The sequence below is a fragment of the Malaya genurostris genome, chromosome 3, assembly GCF_030247185.1.
Source record: "Malaya genurostris strain Urasoe2022 chromosome 3, Malgen_1.1, whole genome shotgun sequence".
NCBI classification, from domain to species: domain Eukaryota; kingdom Metazoa; phylum Arthropoda; class Insecta; order Diptera; family Culicidae; genus Malaya; species Malaya genurostris.
Window position 1 is genome coordinate 256,547,310 of NC_080572.1, and position 19,989 is coordinate 256,567,298.

Here is a 19,989-nt window from a genome sequence, read left to right on the forward strand (position 1 = left end):
GGGATTAAGTCACCTGTAAAATTCAAATTTTTTGGTGTGTAGTTATAAATTGCATTGTTTGTAGAATTGTGTCACCTGTAAAATTCATAATTTCTTTCTGTGTTGAGAAAAATAACGCGTACGAGAATCAAGTTAAGCGAAGTTGTGTAACTATTCTACTGTGTATCCCGGAAAAGCTCAATAGCAAGAGACCCCTCGAGCTGGGTCTCAGGGTCGGCTTACTACTGGGTACTCGGAGGGGCTTCGCGAACAACTATTGTAGGGTACTGTCACCTGTCTGAATATGGGTTGTGAATTAAAAATGAAATGTATTTGGACTAACAAAACGGATTTATTGGATTCACTTTATTTTATTTATTTTTTTCAATCTGTAAGTGTGAGTGTATGTGAGTGCTGTGGGGTTTTCCTGGTACGTACCAATGCTGTTGTTAGGTGAATTGGGATGGTCCTAGAATTCCGGTTGGTCGAAATTGGTGGGTTCTAGGTTGAAGTTACGGCTAGTACTGGCGTCTTCCCTCTTTGACGGAGATCGACAGGCCCAGGACGATACCGGAGTGACCGTGCCGAGAGGGGTATGTTCTCCTTTGCAGTTATGGCCCAAGGCCAGAGAACAATCGCTGGTCTTTGACGGGTTAGACGTAGTGAGCATCCAGGGCTCACTAGGCCGAATCGTGTGCTACCTTGGGAAGATTTTCCTTCAGTCCAAGGCGATCAATAAATATACCAAAAGGTCCTGTGAGGGTATATGTAATACGGGTATTAGTTTTACCCGGACTGGCACAATTGGCTTCTGTTCAGTTTGCGTAAGCTCTATATAATTACCTGAACGAATTATTATCACACCTCACAATTTCTATAAAATACCACAATCTTCAAACTATTCACTGCTCTACTGAACCTCAGCACACGAACGCCAGATTAATTCTGAACCTTTGCTCTGGGTTCGATTGCTCTTCTCCTTCCTATTCACTGAAATTTGGCGGTTGTTTTTACCTCCTTCCAGGCGCGAACAATTAGTGTGCCGCGCAATCGTACTTCATCAGCCGTAGAACAGCTTTCCGCCACCTTACATTTTCTGTTATACGCTTCGGTGTTCATTTGTACCCACTGTGTTGTTTTAGTGTTTTGACAATTGTGTGTTTTTATTTATTTAACCCTACTAATCCTAGTTTTACAATTAACATATAATCTAACAATTTTTAAACATTTTTATTTGACTAACCCTACTAACAATAAACCCTTGTATTAACATTTAGAAACGTGACAGTACAAATAACATTTAAACATATACTAAAAATAATCAGAGGACTTTGTAACAAACGGTTACACTATCCCCCCACAACAATAAAATAAATGTGAAGCATTTATTTTTATTTCCTTTAAAACACTATTGCTTTTAAGAACATGTAAGGTATTTTCATAATCAACAATGATTTTTTTTTATTACGCGTAGCAGTTAAAAAATTCAAACAAGTCTGAGTGAACGTACAACACTTTAAAATCATGCGTAACTAAAAGCTAGATTTCAAATAAAATTTGCCATAATTGATCACATGTGATTTTAATCCTGTGCTTATACATCACCTTGAACACCAGTGGTGAGATTCTACTACTGTGATTTATTATTTGATCGATTCTCTTATCGGGCAATACCGTCGATGACAAGAATAATCAATTCAGTCTACCTACAATCTTGATCGTATGTGGTTTAGTAACGTGATTCATCAGGCGAGATCACAATGGCGTTTGTTCACGGAATAAAAACTGTGTAAATTATTGGAAGCGGTGAATCAAGTGGAATACAAGATAAGTAAAAATATTTCTGTATCCTAATTTGTTGGGCTGATTGAAACTTTTTATTTCAGGATTCGTTCCCCCAGTTGGCCACCTGGGTAATTAGGAACAACTCCAGAAACATGTAAGTTTCAGGATGCTAAATTTTATCTGACTCTAATTTGGGTAAGTATTGATCAAGGTTCTCCTAGTAGGGGAAAGATTATTATCTTCGACCTAATTTATCTAATTCGCTTCTGTTCGTGCACTAACAAAAGCTATCATCGGATGTCTACTCATCCTTCAACATTCTATGTTTTTGTGACGTCACTTATAAATTAGACTACATTCAATGTCTCGTTGTCTCTTTTCAGCAATTACATCAAACCAAAGCTAAATATGACGGATAAGATCGGCAGCCAGAGATATTCACCACCCTCGTGAATGAACCTACTTGAGAGTGATATGATGAACTGCTGCGTTATGTCACGTGCTATTTTGATGCGATGCTAATTCCTGAAATGTGATACATAGTATTGTATGTCCAACGACGACCACATTCAGGGTCCTCTTATGACAAGGATATCTCTGTTTTTTTTTTTTTTTTTTTGAATATATATATGAGTATATGGATATATGGCTTATTTTTAGTTCGGCAGAAATTCATGACTTGGTCGGATGTCCTGAGCAGAAAATATCCCAAGGTGTTTGTTATGCTCATCCATGAGTTCGTAGGAGCTACTGCCACGCTTTGCAACTATTCTACATGGAGTGAAAAGTGGTCCATACTTCGCATTGTAGTGGTCAGTTGCTGATGATTGGCGGAAATTCCGCTTGTAGACTTTCTGCCCTACTTGGTAAGTTGGCGAAAATTGACGGTGTCTAAGATTATACACTCTTCTGTGCTTCTCGTTACTTTTCTCTAAGTTCTGTTTAACTTTTTCAAGCATTTTTCCACCAATTTCCCTTCTGTACTCATCTCTTCTTTCCATCGATAATTCCCCTTCATCTCTTTCCAAACGATGCTCTTCTCCTTTGACAACTTTTTCATGTCCATACAAAATGCGATACGGCGTATACCCTGTTGACGAGTGCACCGTTGTGTTGAGCATTTCTTCGACTTCAGCAACCCGTGTATCCCAAACTCGTTGGTCTGGTTGCATATATGTCCTCAAGCAAGCATTTATCGTTCGGTTAATTCGTTCAACCGGATTCGCCTGGCTATGATGCCTTGCATTGGGCCAGTGCTGTATTCCGCGCAGCTTCAATAGATTCTGGAACTCTTTGCCCATAAAGGTGGTGGCGTTATCGCTTATCACTACCTCTGGCGTTCCGTAGCGTCTAATCCACTGATCCTCCACCATTCTACATACGGACTTAGCTTCAATCCTTTTGACCGGAATGAGCATTGACCATTTAGAGAATATATCCATTAACACTAATAAATGGCAATTCCCATTCCGACTCCTAGGAAGATTTTGGATAAAATCCAACGCTAAAATTTGGAAAGGTCGATCAGTAAGCTTCTGCTTTCCCATCGGTGCAACTAACGGTGCCACCGAGGGCTTACATTGCTTGCACACGTCACAAGCCTGAATGTATCGTTTGGCTTCTATCGCCATCTTTGGCCAGTAATACCGAATTTTAAGTCGCTGTAATGTTTTCTCATATCCGGGGTGCAAACTATCTTCATGCTCCTCCTTTAGTACAGACCTTCGCATGCTTTCCGGCAAACACAGCTTCCATTCATACCGGTAGTCTAGCATATCTGACGCTACCGATACAAACTTGTACAATTTGTTCTCTTCGATCTTGAAATCTGCGAAACTTTCCGGATTCTCTTGAACCTTTCGAAAAAGTTTCGAGTACCAATCGTTCTCCACGGAAACTTCCATCGACTCCATGGCTCTGGACAGGGCATCTGCGACCACATTTTCAGACCCCTTCCGATGCTGGACTTGCATGTCATGCTGCTGCAGAAGAATGCTCCATCGACTGAGTTTGGACGACGGTTTCCACTTAGTGTTCATTATGAATGATAATGCGGATGAGTCCGTAACTAAGGTGAATCTTGCACCCTCGACGTATGGACGAAACTTCTCAATAGCCTCCAGCGCCGCTAAACCTTCTTTTTCTGCGGCTTTCCATGACCGTTGAGGAGTCGTCAACTTTCTTGAGAAATATGCCACCACGTGCTCTTTTCCTTCGTCCTCTTGCGTCAAAATTCCGGCTATAGCGATGTCGCTGGCATCCGTTTGAATTTTGAAAGGACGATCAAACTGTGGGTTGGCTAGAATAGGTGCGGTTATTAGTTTCTCCTTCAGTACATTGAATGCATTCTCCGCATCCTCGCTCCACGATACGACCTTCGGTTTGCCTTTCAAAAGGTCTGTCAAAGGTGTCGTTAATTCACTGAAATTTTCTATGAACCTGCGGTAATAATTTACCATACCTAAGAAACGTCTCAATGAACGCACAGAAGAAGGTCGTTCAAAGTTGACAATCGCTTCCACTTTGTCGGGGTTTGGTCTCACTCCACCCTCAGAAAGAATGAATCCGAGATACGGAAGCTCGGAGACACAAAATCTCGATTTTTCAATGTTTATTGAAAGGTTGGCAGAATTTTGTCGATTGGCTACTTCTTTCAGACTTTCTAGGTGCTCTTCAAACGTGTTGCTCGCGATCACAATATCATAGAGATACACAAACACGTTTGGCTCCAATTCGCCGTAACCGAGAACTTGATCCATAAGTCTCGACAAAGTCGCTGGACTGTTGACCAGTCCGAAAGGCAACCGAGTAAATTGAAACAATCCCCGACCAAAAACTCGGAAGGCTGTGTACTTTCTCGAAGCAGGATCCAACGGTATCTGCCAGAAAGCTTTCGATAAATCGATGGTGGTCAGAAATTTGGCCGGTCCCAATCTGCCTAGAATTCTATCCTGGTGTGGCAATGGGTAAGCATCCTTCCGTGTCCTATCGTTCAATTTTCTGGCGTCTAGGCACATTCGAACCTTAATATTTTCTCCTCCGTCTTCGTTAACGCTTTTTTTTATAACTGGTACAATCAGCAATGCCCAGTCACTGTTGGATCGTTCCACCACTCCAGATTCGACCCATTTATCGAGCTCTTCATTAACGGTTTTCTGAACTTCCGGTGACCACGGGTAAGGATTTAGCCTAACCGGATCAGCATTCTGATAATTTTCGGTGAATACTATTAAATGCGAAATTAGCGGTGTGGTATCAAGTCTTTTTCCCTCTTCGAAAACCTTAAATTGCTTTTTCACTTCATCAAGCTGGCTCCTTTGTTCCAAAGTTAGACGGTCATTTCCTTCCATTTCTGCGATTTCTATCTCTAATGCATCAACTACTCGTCCTGGCGGTCCTGTGATCGTGGGTTCTATTTTGAATAACCGCCAGAAATTAATGCCCAATATCAATCTCCGTTTCATTGAAGGTGCTACAAGGGTAGTAAGAATTTTGGTCTGCCCATTGAACGTGATTGGCAAGTTTACATAGCCTGTTACTTCCAATCTGTCACCCCCAGCAGTCGAAAGTTTAGTTTTGGTACGGTACATTTTTAACTTTAGTCTCTTGACTAAGTTCTCGCTTCCGGTTCCTAAAATCGATACTTGGGCTCCACTGTCCAACAAGCCTATTATTTCTACTCCCATAACTCCAATTTCAACAAACGGTCTATCATCGCCTTCCAACTTTAGTTTCAGTTCGCTAACTTCAGAACAGTACGGAACAAACACAGTTGAAGGCTTTGTTGACTGCAATCGGCGACCTTCTACACCGAACTGCGTCCGTTTTTTGCGCAATATGGACATTTCTCTTTCGTGTAATCATGAAACCCGCATACTGTGCAAAACACTGCTTTTTCTCTCAGACAAGCTTCATAGTGGTGGAATTTTCCCCTACAATTAAAACACACCATTTTGTCCGGAATTTTGTAGCTAGCTATCCGCTTTTCTGTATCCCCTTGGCTCGATCCTGGACGATCGTTTTCCTTCTCTGAGAAAGGTTTCCTTGGAACAAAGGGTTTTGTAGTTTCCGGTTTCTTTTTCCAATCTGGCTTTATTTCCCAGCGATTTGTTTTCCACGGTTTTGTTCCAGAGTTCACTTCTCCCTGATGCGACGTGTTTTCCACTTCATGCACATGAGCTATCTTCGACGTGACATCAGTATCTTTGCTACGATACATCCACATATTCGCGGAGTCTAGTTTTCTCCCCCACTGCTTTAACGCTTTCAAATTACGAACTCCTTTTACGACTAGGACATTCTTATAATCAGACCGAAGATTCCGGAAAATTATGTCGAATTTTCTTTGTTCACTCGGTTGAACTGCCATGTAACGAAATATTTCCAATACTGCATTATAGTAGTCCTGGAACCTTTCGGATCTTTTCTGTCTCCGTTGAGCAGCCTGTTGCTCATAGTGGAAATCCATATCCGGTAGTTGAAACTCCAGTTTCAGCTCAGTGACCAGCTCTCTCCAATTCCTGAAGTCCTTGTTACTCTTTCCTTCAATGTACCAAGTTCTTGCTTCTCCGGTGAAGAGATGAATGGCTTCATTAAAGAGTGCTCGTTTTCCTATGTTCTCAGCTTCTGCCATGAACTCAACTTCTGCCAAAAACTTATTCAATTTTTTCCATCATCCTTACCATCATACTTCATCCTCCAATCTGCTACCGACCGTGGCCTCCGCCTCGGAGCACCTGATCTATCGCTGTCGCTGTCCGAACTACTGGTGTTACTACTTTTATCACTATCGCTTATTTGTTTTCTGCGGCTGATTTTATTTTTATAACGCTCATGTTTTCCGTCATTTTCTGCTTTCCTCTGACGTTTACCCTTCGCTTTTACTCTTTTTCGATGAGCAGTATCTTCGCTTTCTACTTCAGAAGACTCACTTTCCCGGATATCATTTTTAATTTCAAGTTTACTTAATTTTGCTTCTAAAGGGTGATTTTTTAAGAGCTTGAGAACTTTTTTAAACAATAAAACGCATAAAATTTGCAAAATCTCATCGGTTCTTTATTTTAAACGTTAGATTGGTACATGACATTTACTTTTTGAAGATAATTTCATTTAAATGTTGACCGCGGCTGCGTCTTAGGTGGTCCATTCGAAAAATCCGCTTTTTTATCGACAAATTTTGTTCAGCGATGAGGCTCATTTCTGGTTGAATGGCTACGTAAATAAGCAAAATTGCCGCATTTGGAGTGAAGAGCAACCAGAAGCCGTTCAAGAACTGCCCATGCATCCCGAAAAATGCACTGTTTGGTGTGGTTTGTACGCTGGTGGAATCATTGGACCGTATTTTTTCAAAGATGCTGTTGGACGCAACGTTACAGTGAATGGCGATCGCTATCGTTCGATGCTAACAAACTTTTTGTTGCCAAAAATGGAAGAACTGAACTTGGTTGACATGTGGTTTCAACAAGATGGCGCTACATGCCACACAGCTCGCGATTCTATGGCCATTTTGAGGGAAAACTTCGGAGAACAATTCATCTCAAGAAATGGACCGGTAAGTTGGCCACCAAGATCATGCGATTTGACGCCTTTAGACTATTTTTTGTGGGGCTACGTCAAGTCTAAAGTCTACAGAAATAAGCCAGTAACTATTCCAGCTTTGGAAGACAACATTTCCGAAGAAATTCGGGCTATTCCGGCCGAAATGCTCGAAAAAGTTGCCCAAAATTGGACTTTCCGAATGGACCACCTAAGACGCAGCCGCGGTCAACATTTAAATGAAATTATCTTCAAAAAGTAAATGTCATGTACCAATCTAACGTTTAAAATAAAGAACCGATGAGATTTTGCAAATTTTATGCGTTTTATTGTTTGAAAAAGTTCTCAAGCTCTAAAAAATCACCCTTTATATAACTGTTCACATGCTCTAATATTTTTTTGAATAATTCCTCACCTTCTTCTGCTTTCTCGTCTTTCTGAGCCTTCTTCTTGGGAGTACTGGTGTTTTTGTTCTTTTCAGTTTTCTCTTTTCCTGTATCAGATCCTAGATGACTTTCATCACTACTAGAATGAGACTCCTGCTCTAAATCTTCCAATTTATCCTGATCTTGCTCACGGATACTCAAATTACTTACATCAACTCTAATTTGTTCCTCTGTCCTTTTTCTTGCATCTGGATCTGTCGATAATAATGTAAAGTGATCACGCAAAAGTTTCAAAGCTGTTGATTCCAACCCATCTGTATCGTAATTCTTTTTTAAACGTACTAATCTAAAAAATAGATGAATTAACCTCGTTTTCAGCACGGGTAATTCTGTTTTTCTAGGTTTCCTGTTATCTAACTGATCGCGAATTTTGGCTAATTTTTCGTCCACTTGATTCAGTTCTTCTTCGCATTTATCTGGTGACTCTAGTAAAACAACGGAAAAATCATTAGTTTCGCGTTGCTCTTTGAGTTTATTTCTAAGTTTCCGTTTTTTCGCATCACCAGATTCACCGCTTTTGAACAAGACCCGACGAATTACAAGCTCATGCTCAACTTCATCTATCAACAAATGTTCAACGTTCATCAAACGATATTGCATCCAAAATTCCGAATTCATTTTTTTAACAATTAACAAATCAGTGAAGAATTGAACAAAATAAATAAAACACGACTACGACTCGAAAGTTAATTATAAATATCAGAATAAATAAATATGTGTGAAACTTTGTTCTATGTCTGTAAAAATTTTCATTCAGGACCTTTGTATTCTGTTTTTTTATGGCAAATTTGTAAAAAACCAGCTTTTACTTTAAATATCCGAAAAACTCCACTCTTTTTTTTTGAAATTTTAACTGCTGTTTCGTTGTTTTCCCTTTGCACGATATCAAAATTCACTGTTACCGTCACCTACCAGGTTCTCAAATGAAACAGTATGCAAAAATTATGCCGTGGGTCGCTTTAGGATCCTACACAATCAGAGAAAGCTGACTGTGTACTCTCCTGCCGCCTGGGAGAAAATCGTCTGATTTTTTTTATTCTACTCGGTTCCTCCGATTACCTTTCGTGTGTTGTGGCTGGGTGCCAAGTGTAACTATTCTACTGTGTATCCCGGAAAAGCTCAATAGCAAGAGACCCCTCGAGCTGGGTCTCAGGGTCGGCTTACTACTGGGTACTCGGAGGGGCTTCGCGAACAACTATTGTAGGGTACTGTCACCTGTCTGAATATGGGTTGTGAATTAAAAATGAAATGTATTTGGACTAACAAAACGGATTTATTGGATTCACTTTATTTTATTTATTTTTTTCAATCTGTAAGTGTGAGTGTATGTGAGTGCTGTGGGGTTTTCCTGGTACGTACCAATGCTGTTGTTAGGTGAATTGGGATGGTCCTAGAATTCCGGTTGGTCGAAATTGGTGGGTTCTAGGTTGAAGTTACGGCTAGTACTGGCGTCTTCCCTCTTTGACGGAGATCGACAGGCCCAGGACGATACCGGAGTGACCGTGCCGAGAGGGGTATGTTCTCCTTTGCAGTTATGGCCCAAGGCCAGAGAACAATCGCTGGTCTTTGACGGGTTAGACGTAGTGAGCATCCAGGGCTCACTAGGCCGAATCGTGTGCTACCTTGGGAAGATTTTCCTTCAGTCCAAGGCGATCAATAAATATACCAAAAGGTCCTGTGAGGGTATATGTAATACGGGTATTAGTTTTACCCGGACTGGCACAATTGGCTTCTGTTCAGTTTGCGTAAGCTCTATATAATTACCTGAACGAATTATTATCACACCTCACAATTTCTATAAAATACCACAATCTTCAAACTATTCACTGCTCTACTGAACCTCAGCACACGAACGCCAGATTAATTCTGAACCTTTGCTCTGGGTTCGATTGCTCTTCTCCTTCCTATTCACTGAAATTTGGCGGTTGTTTTTACCTCCTTCCAGGCGCGAACAATTAGTGTGCCGCGCAATCGTACTTCATCAGCCGTAGAACAGCTTTCCGCCACCTTACATTTTCTGTTATACGCTTCGGTGTTCATTTGTACCCACTGTGTTGTTTTAGTGTTTTGACAATTGTGTGTTTTTATTTATTTAACCCTACTAATCCTAGTTTTACAATTAACATATAATCTAACAATTTTTAAACATTTTTATTTGACTAACCCTACTAACAATAAACCCTTGTATTAACATTTAGAAACGTGACAGTACAAATAACATTTAAACATATACTAAAAATAATCAGAGGACTTTGTAACAAACGGTTACAGTTGAGTAAAACGGTGGCCTATTTATCATTAGAAACAGTAAAATAACTGTCATCACCCTCGGTCTGTTCTCTGTGTTAGTAAGTACTGGAACTACATTCTTTTCAGCGTACTCATGGTGACCCATACCAGAGTTGCCATGTTAATTTTTTCAAAAATCTGCCAGACTAAAAAATGTATCTGGATTTGTCTGTGTCTAACTATGTATAAGGAAATTTTGACCGGGCTTTCGAATAGGTAGGAAACGGTTGTAACTGTTCACTAGTATTTTATTTTAGAGCATTTTTCCTCTAATTTACAGAAATCTTAGTGTCATCCTGAACATTTCTGCCTCTTGAAAGCTATTTTCATTTTATTGCGAGCTCGAATACCAAAATCTGAATATTTTGAACTTGAACGTGTTGATAATGTTGGGCTGCTTTCATAAAATTTGTAATGTTGTTGTTTTTGAGAATTTGAACAATTCCATTATTTTGAGCAAATCGACCGTCCCACGACAAAAGGGCCTAACTGCAAATGACAGTTTCTCTCTGTTTACTTTTTCTTTCACGATTTACCGAACTGATTTTATATTTAACGCTTTACTCTTTGCAAAACTTTCAAGGTAAAACTACAAGCTTTCGATTTATATTGGAAACTTTAGAGAATTTGCAATAATGGCTCCGTAATAATCAAAAGAGGAAGTAAACAAAGAGAGGCTCTCATTTGCAGTTAGGCCCTTTTGTCGTGGGACTATCGAAATGTATGCTTAAATTATGAATCTTATATGTACTATTTCTACTGAAATTTTTAGTCTTTCGAGCTAGTTCTAGGCTAGGCTCTATTTCTGCTTTCTCGTCTCTCGGTATATCAAATAACTATGCTTACCAGCTTATTATTTTGTGGATGGGACATCCCAAGTAACATTTTTAATATTAATAAATACTTGTAGCTTTTTTCATTGCTATATAATAAATCTTGCATTAAAACTTTAAACTCCACGAAAGCCTACTGAAAACCTCTATAAGAGCATGTTCCTGCCAAGTGGACCATTCTTCATAAGGTTTCTAAAGCAAAGTGAAAAATCAGTACAAATCTGCGTTAAGACTCCAAATTCAAGAAAAAATTTGAAACCAGCTTTACGATCAACATTAAATTCATCCATCCAATGAATTCCGCTATGAATAAACTGTGGATTTTATGACATTTTTCATGACTATGTCTGTTTCATGTCTGCTTTGAATGCAATCCATAAAAATATACTTGATTTTAATTACGAGTTTGAGGCTGTTTTTGAACGTAAAAACTTCATGCGACTTAATTTTTATTGTGAATGTATGGATAAAAATAAGAATTATAACTAATCGCCTTGAAATAAATGCAACTTTTGGCGAAATTTCCATGATTTATGAAAACTATTTTTTGTGATTCATCGTCATTTTTGTATAAAACTATTTCGTGGCGTTAAAACTTGTGCCTACGTTCTGAAATTGAATCATGAAAGTCCTAGAAAATGAATCATAAATTTCCTCATTTTTGCATTTCGCATTGCATTTGATGTCAATAAAGACACCGGCAATGAACATCATAATGGCGGCCATAAAATTTTCTTTTATGCAAATTACACTTAACCTAAGAAGCAATAATTCAAATAACCCACAACAAATGTGTCATAAATGTACTTTAGAACCCTCAAATTCGCTCTGAGTGAAACTGTCATCCAATGAACACGCGCACACACACACAAAACTAGATTTATGAAAGAATTTTACTGACAATAATGTTTTAAAGAAAATGTTTGAAAGCAATATTAAGAGTGTTTGCATGATTTTATTCTTGTACAAATTGTTTTATTTTTAGTTCAGTTGTTAGTTTAGGCAAAGGGTTTTATAGAAGTTTTAAAAACTATGATATTACTTGTCAAAAGAGACACTTATTATAGTTGTCATAAAACAGGTAGTTATTGAAAAATCAATTACAAAACTCCTATAAATTATAATCAAAACCATAAAGCATTCGAATTGTTACTTGAGATACCATTCCTTCCATTCATTCCTACAGTAGAATCTCCTCCTCCTAAATTCAAACTAAATGATGATCTAGAGTTATTTAAAGTCGCCATTGATAGATAATAAAGTGCGATTCACATGCTCTGTAAGAGCATGTTCAGATGTGTTCTGTGACATGATAGCCTTAAAATATAATTCGGGAATTACAACAAAAATATCTGGCAACATCAGAACCGACGACACGACCTGGCACTCGTCTATCAAAACTGTATCGTAAATTTAAGTACCCCTCAGTTACTCGTCACCTTGGTTACTTGGTACAATAGTAAAATGCCAACAACACAAATTGAGATGGAATGTAAGATACACAGATGAATCAATTCCATCCTAAATGTTCTAAATCATGAAACTTGTATAATTCAGTCCCAATGTCTGAGATATCAAACCCCGGTTGAATTATTGATTGTTGGAATGTTAGTGCACAATCTGAGTATATACCATAGAAATAAAACGAAATACTGAGATTAAATATTGATATTATCTGCAAACTATTCACTGTTTAAAATTTATTGTTACAAATGTCTTTTATTTATACGTTTCAATTTTATTTTTACATTTACAACTCTATTTTTACATTGTTAATGTATAATTACACTAATCATACATACTTTAAAGCAATGTGCATTAAATTTGCATTCAAATTGTAACCGAGCATTATTTTGCAACAACCTTCCGCCGTGCTATATATCGACATTCAATGCTATATTTTGGAACTTTATTAATAACTATAAGAGTAATAACCCTATAAGAGTCTAGTAATCGCCCTTTTCAGCTTTATAATGGCATTGTAAAAACATGTGTAACTCCGCTGCATTTAATCAAATTTTAGGCGAATTTTTTAAGCTGAATTAATGTAAAGTTATAATGCGTCGTGGATACTTGATCGCTTTACTCAACGTTGCATAATTTGATTCTCGTGATTTTACCCAATATAATAAGAATATGAAAAGTAAGCCTCACTTTTCAGATCTTTTTGGGTATATTTATCAATTTATCTACACTTTTCATGAATAGTTTACTGCTATGACAACCAGGGCTGGCAATAATCAACTCCGTACTTCATCATCACTGAGTTCAGCCATAAATCAAATAAACATAGATTTCTCACTGTACGGTGACACTAACAGCACCTCTAGTGACAAACGGGTGTACTTTTTTCCATTAGCTACTGTGGTTTTGTTAAATGCGCAGGCAACTTTATGCATGCATTTTAGGAGCATTTACGCACCCATTCTCCACCAGACGGTGCTTTTGCTGTCACGGGTGGCTCAACTACATTAGTATTGCACTGGGAAATCTATGTTTATTTGATTTATGGTTCAGCTAACCTGCAAATCGGTTTCAGAAGCATCACTGGGCGAGTTGAGTAACTGGGTAACCATTTGTGTAGAGAAAACATCGTCTCAACATTGTAGGGTCAAGCAATCAACAGGTGAGCGCTGAGTGCACATCAAATATTAGAACCCACTGAGAGACGACGATTGTGATTTGATGTGTTTGTACATCAATGAAATCAAAACTGAGAATCATCAATAAAATCATAATTTGATGTCAGCGGCGCTCTGTATAGGTGACCGTGTTTGTTTAGATCAGCGAAGAGTTTCATCTTTACCATCATTATACGGACTGCATGAATAGAAAAAATTGGGCATCAGGAGCGAGCTTTTGCCACCCTTGATAACAACACGAATAATAATATTATTGACAGCAATCAGTGAGTTGATTTCATTTTCAAAGTTATGTTCGAATCTGTTATTTAAACACAAACGCCTAGAAAGATTGTAAGATGGTAAGTCCATTTTTCCACCTATGTATTTAAAATGTGAACATTAAAACTATTCGTCAGGAAAGAAAAAACGCAAGAAAAAACCTTCAAAATTATTTGGCTCTCATCTAAAAAACCCTAATGTCTACAGATGTTGAATGTACTGGGTGTAAAACACAAACCTAATTATTCTCCTGTTTCAGGAAAGTACTTTGTGTCTAATCTGCTAACCAACACGGACTTTTTTTTTCCTAATTTGAATATTATAGATGAAATGAGCTCAATAGCATATTAATTAAATGAATAAAATCTATCATTTTTTAAAGACAAAAGTTGACTATTGCCGCAAGTTCACAATGAAAAAATTATGACCACTTTGTCAAAACTAGTCAGTAATTTTTTATCTCATTTGATTTCCTACCAAATGGAAAAAGCGCTCACGTTTTGAACCTTACTAGTAAGAATTTAAATAGCAAAATTCAAATTAAAGTAGAGAAAAGTCTAAGCAATAAAACATTCAAGTTGGTATAAAAAAATTTGTTATTTTGTTATTGTCAGTCATTACTCTCCATTGAAATGTTTGCTTTAATATTTTGTAGAGATACCTATGGATGTTTCATCTCTTGTTTTGATAAATAAAGAATAATGTGCATTTTGAAGAGTTTTGATGTTGTCACAGTAGCACAGTGAATTTTTATTACAAGATTGACTCCTCAATTGGAATCGGAATCAACTCAACACTGTCATCTCCCTTGGAACAGACTTCCAAATTCCTTAAAGAAGCTGTGGAACGCATAAAGTGAAAATCCGTTAAAAATCACCATTGCGTACAACTTTGCACCAAGATTAGAACTACCTTCTTCTCAGTGTATCATCAGACTCGATCAATATTCTCATTAATTTTGGTCGAGCGTGTATTGCATCCAACGTTGCCAGGTATTCCGAATTCTCGTTATTTATATAGATATTTGACCTCTATACCGCAATACTGATATGGACTCTCTAAATACCGATAATTCACGATGGTACAGATAAACACCGATTTTCGGGCTTAGCTTGGATAGACATGAGAAAAGGTTGTAGGTAGAGTGACTATAATCAGAGTGGCGACAGCTGTTCGTTTGGAATGACAGCTCCCAGTTCCAAACGAGCAAACGACCTGTCAATTCAATGTAAAGCTAATGGAATGTTTTGAATTGTTGCCAAAATTACGGATGAGATGTCGTCACTCTGGTTATAGGCACTCTAGTTGTAGGGAGACCTTTTTTTTGCTTGCCAAAATGAGCCTGGTACTTATGTTACGGGATTCTGATACGGATAAGGTACCGATAGATTTTTACCAAATACAAATAATAATACCCCTAGGTCCCATACATTCGCAGCCTCAATGTTTGGTTCACAGAATGATCAATTTAGCCTAGCCTGTTTTACTGTCTCGTCATGGCAGCTTAGAAAAGTTGAAAAAGAAAATCTCCGGCAACGCTACGACATCGAAGCATGCTAGTAATTAATATGAAAACAATGCGTCGCTATCGAATAGCGGATAAAAATATTTATGTATGAAATGATTTGTATTTCAAAACGAAAACTTCCGTGATTTGAGGTATTTTATTTATTTTATTACTAATTTTCATATTGTTTTTTTTTTTCATGGAAGAACCATATTCATACCTAACGCCTGTGTGACATTCTTGTGGACCACAAGTGATCGACAAATATTATACAAGTCGTTTTAGTATATCTGCAAATGTGTATTTATTGACATTTCAATATGTTAAATAAAAAAACGATTGAATTCTAAGCGATATCCATGCTGTCCACCCGCCAACAGGGATCAGAGTGCGCACGCATTGCTCGGTTATATCAATGTTGAAACACTTGCTATGTAGAACTGCCGTTGTTTCTGGTTTGTAGTCATATGCGAGGGGACGGGTACCTTTTTTATTAGCTTCCTCGAACGTCCTCAAATATTGTGCATCATTCTTTCGAATCACACATAGATCAATGTTAGAGCCGGATCCTAAATCGATCCTAATTCGTTCCGACACCACAGCAGTACATGTATTAGCCAAGTAGTGAATTTTTTCGCAATTTTGCATCCGCCACGATTGGTCCTTCAGTAGCACGAGTATTGGCTCCCAAAATGACACCATCTTTGCAAATAATCCCAACAATTGTACCAGTTTTAATAGCTTTCGGTGAAACAAATCCTTGCTTCAATAGTTGAGCATTTCTAAAGAGCATCAAGGTTAGAAATTCAAGTCTTGCGTTTTATCTGACGACACTAACCTGCGACACTTTTCAAAACTGAATCCGGGTACTTCCAAATCGCGAGCGATATCGGTAGTCATATCGGTTCTGAGTCAAATAATCATAATCACAAAAAATAGCTTCAATTACAATCAAATTCTTTCGGATTTTCCACGATTTCGAAAAATTAAAAATCTTTGTTTATGAGCATAATAAACAGTCTCTATGGTGAATCATTTTTCAGTCATCAGAGTTGCTAGTTTTATAGAAAACTCGTTAAAGTACATTGTCACTCTGACAGTGTATCATGACAGTGTACCGCACAATGCAAAATGTGTCCTTGAAAATTTGTCGAAGTATTCCGTATTATAATTTGTATTTGTTTTTACGCCGAATACAGATTTTTGGAAAAAGGACCTGGCAACGCTGATTGCATCCCAACTTGCTATAATTTCACATACGAAACGAACAACCCTGATCAAATATTATAGCAAATAACGTCAAATTTTTGCAATAGATTTGTCTCGGTTCATTTTTCTTGGTATTCAAACTAAAAGCTTTGAAAATCTATGTAGTTCGCCGAATTTTCTCATACAATATTGTTAATAAGTGTAAATATTCAAGTTTGCTTTATAGCAGATCAACCAGTGCGTATCGTGAAGTTGATTTCGTAGAATTGGAGAGGCGTGTGTAACGGTTTGTGTACTACGGTGTGAAAGGAAGCCATCGCTAAAAAAAGCGAACAGTGGCTAGATGATGGAGAAAAATCAAATGAACGATACCGGTCCAGGTGATGTGTCTCATGATGGCGAAACTTTGCTGTCACGCTCAAAGCGTATGAGTTATGATTATTTGAATGCATCTTTCGAGTTGAGTAAGTGTCTTACATATATATTAGTTCGAAACAATGAAAAGCGAGGTTAGGTTTATTTGTTTACGTTTCCCTTTATAGATCGGAAGAAGCGCAAACTTTACGATATGAATGACATATCCAGTGATGGTAACAACAGCACTGCAGATGAACGGTGTTTAGAATCATCTGGTATAGCTAATAGCACTAACGTATTACAGAGCCCATGGGAGACTCGACGAATGAAGGCGGATCTCATCGAAGCGCGTTCAAGGGTATGTTAAGAGAACTAATAACACACGAATATAATCCTTGACGCTAAAACGTATTTTATTTCAATTTTAGATCACGATGTTGAAAAAAGAGATCGAACACCAAAACACAGAAATGGCTACAACGCAGCTTAAAAGTCAACATAAAATCTCTTCCCTTGAGAAGGAACTCAGTTACAACGTAAAGAAAGTTTCAGATCTTGAGAAACATGTATCTACTTTGCGCAAACGAGAGAAAGCTGCTCAGGAAGATCTGGTGAAATACAAAAATCAGTATAATATTTTAAAGCAATCGTCAGGAGACCAAATGTACGAGTTGAGACGTGCTCTCAAAGATTTGGAACAGCAGTACACGTTTGAAAAAAGTGAATTGAATTCAGAGGTTCGCGATTTGAACAGCCAAATGGTGGAAATCGAAGATCAACTTTCTTTGGCCCAAGAAGAAGTGGACACGTACAAGGAATTGAACGAAACTTTGCAATCCAAGGCAGACTCTTACGATGCAACAAAGAAAGAATTGGATGAAATTAAAGAAAAGTTAGCTGAAGCTGAATCTAGAGTGAAATCCCTGGAGTATGAAGTCGGTAGCTACGAGGACTGGAAGAATCTTTCCAAGTTATCCACTTCCCGTTTAGCCAATTATGGTGAACAGGAAAAAGAGCTCAATAGATTGAAGGAAGAAACTAAGAATCTTCACGAAGTTATTGGCAATAAAATGCTGTTGGAAGAACAAGTGGCGAGTTTGACCACCAGACTTCAAAATTTCGAGAAGAATGAGATCGATGCTGTTGCCCTGAGCGTTAAAGTGAAAGATTCTGAAAAGGAACTGGCTGATTGGCGCCAGTTGGCAGCGGATTTCTGTCCGAAAAATTCTGCTCGTACTCCGATCGTTGTCAGGTCGCAAATCGAACAAATTCTACAGAAAGATCTAATATTGACTAGCGAGAAAACATCGGTCAAAAACGAGAAAAGTCAAATTCAGACAAAGATTGACGAGGTTCGAGCTGAAAACGAACAACTACAGAAGCAGTTAGAGGACCACAAACGGTCCCTGCGAAATCATCAGACTATATTGCATCGGGTGCAGAAAAAGCTGCACTTGGTGGCGGGTGAGAGAGACTGCTGGAAACAATTGTTGGATAGTTACGAGAAGGATCTGACAAGTACTTCATCCAACACTGAATAAATCTTTCCAGGAGTAATCAATCGCAACTTTTGTGTTTTTTTTTTCAGTTAATCCTACTACTGTGAGTAGCCAGGAGGCTTCGATGCGTACCAGAATCGAAATGCTCGAAAAGCAATTGTCCGGTTATCGTGAGCTGAACGCGAAAATGGAAAGCGAATTACAGGCAGCCAAATCTATGCCTGATCCTGGTTAGTAGTGCTTCTTTTCCTCGTTGGACAAACCTAACAAAACTGACGTTTTTCAGGAATGGATTCAGCCCTGACTAGTGAGCAGTACGAAAAATTACGAAGAGAAATCGACGTGCTCCGAATGGAGAATGAACGGTTGAAGAAAAGAAAGGATGAACTGGAACTGGAGTTGGAGAACACCACGCTACGAGCCGAAATTAATCGTGATCGATATAAGGTGATTCGGTTTGCAGACAGCCCTGCAAACGAGGCGTACGAGGCACACAAAAACGAGATCGAGAAGCTACAGGCGGAAATTGAACGGCTCAGAATACGCAATCGCAAACTGGAGGAGGGCAATGATGAACTTACGATGAGATTGAACGACAGTAACATGACGATGAACGTGATGGAGATGAACAACCTGAAAGCACAGGTTCAATCGCTGGAGGCGAAAAATCAGCATATAAAAGAGATCTACAAAGCGGCCAGCAACGAGTTCCGCGAGGTTTGCTATATGCTGTTCGGTTACAGAGTCGACCGTGTGGGAAATACCAACTATCGTATCTCCAGCATGTATGCCGAGAGCGAGGAGGAGTATTTGAACTTTCGCTTGAACGAATCCGGTACGGTGCTGAACATGCTGGAGACTGCATACAGCGAGTCGATTGCCGACATGGTTACGACTCATTTGGGAACCCACGGATCCTTGCCGGCGTTCCTTAGTACCCTTACGATGGATTTGTTCAACCGGACAACGGTAATGGTGCAGCGTTGAATACTTATTCTGTGTGCCGGTGTGAAGTACGATCTTTAAGTATATATCTAGATATTATAGGAATGCATTAAGCAGTAAATGTGACAAAAGACAGACCATGTCTGAAATGTCAATATAATAACAACAGCCTCGTCTGTTTGTCACTACAGCAATTGAATTGGTAGGTCAACATAGTTTAGCTTTTTCTTTTATTAGAGAAAATTCTCCGTGCTGCAGATGGTCTTGTCGTGGTTTTGATAAATTGTTTATACATGCTATTGGGGCTGCATTGGATCAGATTCCAGCAGATAATTAAGTTCAGTCTTCTCGATGATTATTTAAAGGACAGTTTTAGACAAACAGCCATTGTTGAAGGACGCAAAAGTAATTTTCTCCGTTGTTGATCAGTGGAAATTCAAACGAGGAATACCAATTCGTTTATTTTTAATAAAATGATTTATCTAGTGAAGAAAATTGCTTTCGTGTTTTTCAACATTGGCTGTTATTCTGGGCTTGTGAGTATAACCAAATAACAAATGATATGAAACATTTTTCTTAACAACTTAAGTCTGTGCCAGAACTGATGGTTTCAAGTTGGCGTTGTTCTTATTGCATGTACGATATTTGAAAGTGTGATTGATTCGAACGTAAACGGTAATACGATTTTGACATACTTTCGAA

The 19,989-nt window shown here is 38.4% G+C and overlaps 1 protein-coding gene and 2 long non-coding RNA genes across 3 annotated transcripts; 1 reads left to right on the forward strand and 2 right to left on the reverse strand.

Moving 5' to 3' along the window:
• Positions 1–330: 330 nt before the first annotated feature.
• LOC131436253 (uncharacterized) lies at positions 331–1,382 on the reverse strand. The gene is made up of 2 exons (XR_009230603.1): positions 823–1,382; positions 331–733 (listed from the first exon to the last, which is right to left on the reverse strand). It is a non-coding gene; the product is annotated as an uncharacterized LOC131436253 (long non-coding RNA).
• Positions 1,383–9,017: 7,635 nt separating this feature from the next.
• LOC131436254 (uncharacterized) lies at positions 9,018–10,009 on the reverse strand. Its single transcript, XR_009230604.1, has 2 exons — positions 9,510–10,009; positions 9,018–9,420 (listed from the first exon to the last, which is right to left on the reverse strand). It is a non-coding gene; the product is annotated as an uncharacterized LOC131436254 (long non-coding RNA).
• A 6,574-nt stretch (positions 10,010–16,583) lies between these two features.
• On the forward strand, positions 16,584–19,502 carry LOC131437389 (mitotic spindle assembly checkpoint protein MAD1). The gene is made up of 5 exons (XM_058606694.1): positions 16,584–16,950; positions 17,029–17,201; positions 17,272–18,361; positions 18,432–18,572; positions 18,629–19,502. The coding sequence occupies exons 1-5, from the start codon at positions 16,830–16,832 to the stop codon at positions 19,327–19,329; spliced, it is 2,226 nt and encodes a 741-aa protein (XP_058462677.1). The 5' UTR covers positions 16,584–16,829; the 3' UTR covers positions 19,330–19,502.
• Positions 19,503–19,989: the final 487 nt, after the last annotated feature.